We start from the raw sequence: 4298 nt of genomic DNA on the forward strand, positions 1-4298 counted from the left end.
GGCTTTGTTAACAAAGTCTGGAGTAGAGTTACAGTTTCTCCTGAAACGTAGGAATTGGCCTACAGGGATGTTGCTTGTGAAGGAGGGTGTTCCTACTGAGGGATTTTCCGTAGATGGTGGTTTCTAGTTTCCCATCATCCCCTTTGAAAATGGTGAATGACAGGTAATCAGTGGTGGAATTAGCATATGCAAAGAAGAGATTTAATTAATCTTGGCTACCTGTCCAAATAAGCAGGATGTCATATGTGCCTACACCATAGTGCAGTTTTAGAATGAAAGATGTTATTCTGGGGATTGTGGATATATGTTTCCTCCCAGAAGCCCATGGTGAGGCATGCGTAGGAGGGAGCAAAAGCACTGCCCATAGCAGTGCCCTGAGACTGGAGATAAAATTTACCAGCATATTTGAAATAATTGTTGGATAAAATAATTTCTGCTAAATCCACAAGGAACATGGAGGGAGGCAAAACATTACTGGGGCGTTTCCCCAGGAAGTGTGTAATGGCAGTGAGACCAGTGTGATGTGGAATGCAGGTATAGAGGCTCTGAACATCCAAAGTGGCTAGCATCATTGTTACATTTAAGGTTGGCTATGATGTTCAGAACGTCTGTGGTATCACCAAGATATGACGGCAAGGATTGGACATGGTTCCTCAGGAAGAAGTCTACATATTGGGATAGGGGTTCTGTTATACTACCTATAGAGGACACAATGGGCCGAAGTGGTGGGTCTATGATGGCTTTATGTACTTTAGGTACACCATAGAATACAAGGCTAATGGGGTGATCTCTAGTAAGAAATGATTTATCTTTATCAGTTATCAATCCCCTTTTATGAGACACATCAATGAAGGAATCCATTTTTGTTTATAAAAACAGTAAAACACATTTGTATGTCAAGTGTTTTAGCTAATATTGTATTTTCAATTGTTTTGATGCCTTTGATGCCTGTTTTTCAAGTTTAATGTTTCTGATGTCTTGATGTTTTGTTGTTTGTGATGTTTGCTGTTTATAACATCTGTAAAGCACTAACAATATGTTTGGAAAGGTGCTATATAAATAACATTCATAATATTGCTTAGATATAAAACTACAACCACTTTGAATATTTTATACTTTACTATTGCAAAATAGCAGATCTACAAGCTCAGGATATGACATTGTGAGCTTGTTGCTTGTGAGCTTGTGAACGGTGAACATTTCTATCAACAAAAAACTTATCCTATGTCAGTGTGCTGCTTATATACCTATCTGCTTGTTTTATTTATGATTCTGTTACAATGATGTCACCATGAGTCAGTCATCATGTTCAAGTATGGAGTTCTATGATGTCAGACTTCAGCATTACACATTACACATTAAATACATAATTTACTGACACACACACGCACGCATGCACGTGCGCACAAGCGGGCCACCATATTAGGTGGTTACCACCAGATTAGGAACATAGCTAAAATAAAATATTTTATGTCATATGCAGACCTGGAAACAGTCATACGTGCTTTATATCATCATGTCTTGATTACTCTAACTCATTATATTCAGGTATGAGCAGAACAAACTATTACAATCCTTATATATGTCTAGGGGTGGTAAAGGACTTTTTTAATACTAAGAGACACAGTAGTGTATCCTGGAAATAAAGCTGACAGAAATGTCATTCAGTCATTTAACTTAAACTTAAAGCAAAGTAAAGTGTTTTGTCGTTTCTGAAGCTTGGTGTGTCTCTTTTAAGATGCTTATACGGACGTTGTGGTGCAAAGTTGGAGTTCCACGGCCTTTGGAGAGGAAATCCATCCGGTGGTTTGCCATTTCCAGTCTTTCAGAACCTAAACCGTATCACCAACAATATGCATCTCAACCTGGGACTTCCTCAGCCTTGGCTATGGCATCAGTGACCCTTCCCATGAACTGTTATTTAAAGATTCATAACCCATGGCAATATTATGCAAGATATGTTACACAGGCTTTTCATGGGTCGCAGTGCCTCCACAGGAGGACCTTATTGGCTGACCTTGGGATGTTTCTCAAACGCACACAGAGCGTGCAGACTACAAGGAAGTGTCTATATTCCACAGATCTTGCAAAGACTGTTCTAAAATCGAGTTTGAAATCGGCTGCGCTCCCTGGAAAAAGGATTCCAAAAGGGCCTCGAACTAAACAACCGTCGAGAACCAATCAGGCTTGTCAGGATGAGGACAAGGATATGATGCAGTCTATAGCATTTGCGACAGCTGATCAGTACCATTTGCCAACCCTTTGGCACGACCTGATGGGTCATGGTTTTCATGAAGTGGATTTGCCTAGAGATGCTTCAAATACACTGGTGATAAGCACAGACATGGCTGCAAAGGCAGATGACGGTGCACTCATTTTCTTCTTCAGGGAAGGGTCAGTGGTTTTCTGGAACGTTGAAGAAAAAACGAAAAAGAAAGTGATGAGAATATTGGAGCGCCATGAGATCCAGCCCTATGAGGTAGCATTGGTCCACTGGGAGAATGAAGAGATAAGCTACAAAATTGGAGAGGGGAATTCAAAGCTTGAGCGTGGTAATTTCGTCCTGAATGCTGATATGGATCAAGACGAAGCTGTGTTGGCGAAGTTTGCTTTCTCAAATGCTCTCTCTCTATCAGTGAAGCTTGCTATATGGGAGATCTCTGTAGATAACTTTGTTGAGTCAATTCAATCAATCCCAGAGATGCTGAAGGCTGGTAAAAGCGTTAAGTTGTCTCGGGTAGAGGTCATGCAGAAGATAGGAGAACTCTTTGCTCTAAGGCACTGCATAAACCTGAGCTCCGACCTGCTCATCACACCTGATTTCTATTGGGACAGAGAGAATTTGGAACAGCTCTATGATAAGACGTGCCAGTTCCTCAGTATCAACCGCAGGGTTAAGGTTGTGAATGAGAAACTTCAGCATTGTACAGAACTGGCAGACCTCATGCGGAACCATCTCAGTGAGAAACACGGCGTGAGGTTAGAGTGGATGATTATAATCCTCATCACCATTGAGGTCATGTTTGAACTTGCAAGAGTGATCTTCTGAAAGACTACCACCACGTGTTCTGGATGGACATGGGAAATGATTCAATGTCTGTGAAGTTCATTTACATACCTTTCCACACCAAAACAAATATTTCTTTCTACTGATTTTTCACTTTTATGCAGATAATTGTGTGGTACAGGTTTAAGCTGTTTATTTGCCATTTGTTTTTAGTTGAATATGTGAATGTTATTCTTTTTTAAAAATCTAATCCAATAACTGGACTTGAATGTATTTGTATGTTGTTGGAGTTTATGGAATTTATTTTATTTATGTGTCCAGCCATAAAATGTGTCATATAATGTACAATCATTTCCCGCCAGGCACTGGCATTCAGTTTCCAAAATGGGTCTCAAATGTATAAAAAAAAAGTTTAAATCTTTTGGTGCAATTTTGAAATGTTACAGAAGGTTCAATAAAATGTAAGTACTGTAAAAAAAAAAAAAAAAAAGTAAAGGATGATTCAAAAACATGTTCGTAATGTAGTTGTTAATTTACCGTCATTTTTGGTGTTCTGATTATTAATAAACATGACTTATTTGAAATCTATGCTGGTGTATTCCATCGGGACGCTGAAGATATTGAAAAGGAACACAAATGTCATATACATAAAGAGGACTATTCTCCTGCCCAGGCAGTACATCTTCAAACATACAGAGGGCAAGTTGTTTTCATTTGGGCGCCAGTCAAGTACCACAGCCGCCAGTAGTGTAAAGGGAGAGGACTCATTTCTCAAAGGGTTCCTGCTTTTGATTCCTGCCACAACGTTTGGCCTTGGAACATGGCAGGTCAATCACTGGTGAGAGCGGACCTCGGACCTCGTACCGGTAATGTGTGTCCATGGAGACCTTCGCCACAATCCGTTGTGCAAATTCCACTTGCAGACGCCCCGAGGAGAGGCCCTCCTAGAAGCCGGAGTAGTCCCGAACCTACCCGTGCCGATGCTGCTCGGCACCGACAGCGTCCTCTTCCACCGATACTGGAATCCCCCTGGGACCACGGGCCCCCGCCGCCGCCGTAGGAGACGACAGCAGCGCCCCCCGAATGACCAGCCCAAGCTCGCCTGTCCCGCTCGCCAAAGCGGCTCGGACGAACCACGGACGGACAGCACCCCCGACGAGAGAGAGGACCCCCCCGATCTGTCCACCCTAGACCTCACCAAAGGATATTGGCAAATTCCGCTCACAATCAGTGCCAGGCCGAAGACGGCACTCTCTTCCAGTATACAGTGCTACCGTTCGGGGTGTCTGGC

The 4298-nt window shown here is 42.1% G+C and overlaps 1 protein-coding gene across 1 annotated transcript; it reads left to right on the plus strand.

Annotated features, from left to right (window-relative positions):
• The first annotated feature begins 1658 nt into the window (after positions 1-1658).
• LOC306939458 (required for meiotic nuclear division protein 1 homolog) lies at positions 1659-3458 on the plus strand. The gene has a single exon (XM_079524045.1). It carries the CDS (start codon positions 1739-1741, stop codon positions 3047-3049), a length of 1311 nt encoding a protein of 436 aa, XP_079380171.1. The 5' UTR covers positions 1659-1738; the 3' UTR covers positions 3050-3458.
• The last annotated feature ends 840 nt before the right edge of the window (positions 3459-4298 follow it).

Source organism: Electrona antarctica (genome assembly GCF_951216825.1).
Source record: "Electrona antarctica genome assembly, chromosome: 2".
Lineage (NCBI taxonomy): Eukaryota > Metazoa > Chordata > Actinopteri > Myctophiformes > Myctophidae > Electrona > Electrona antarctica.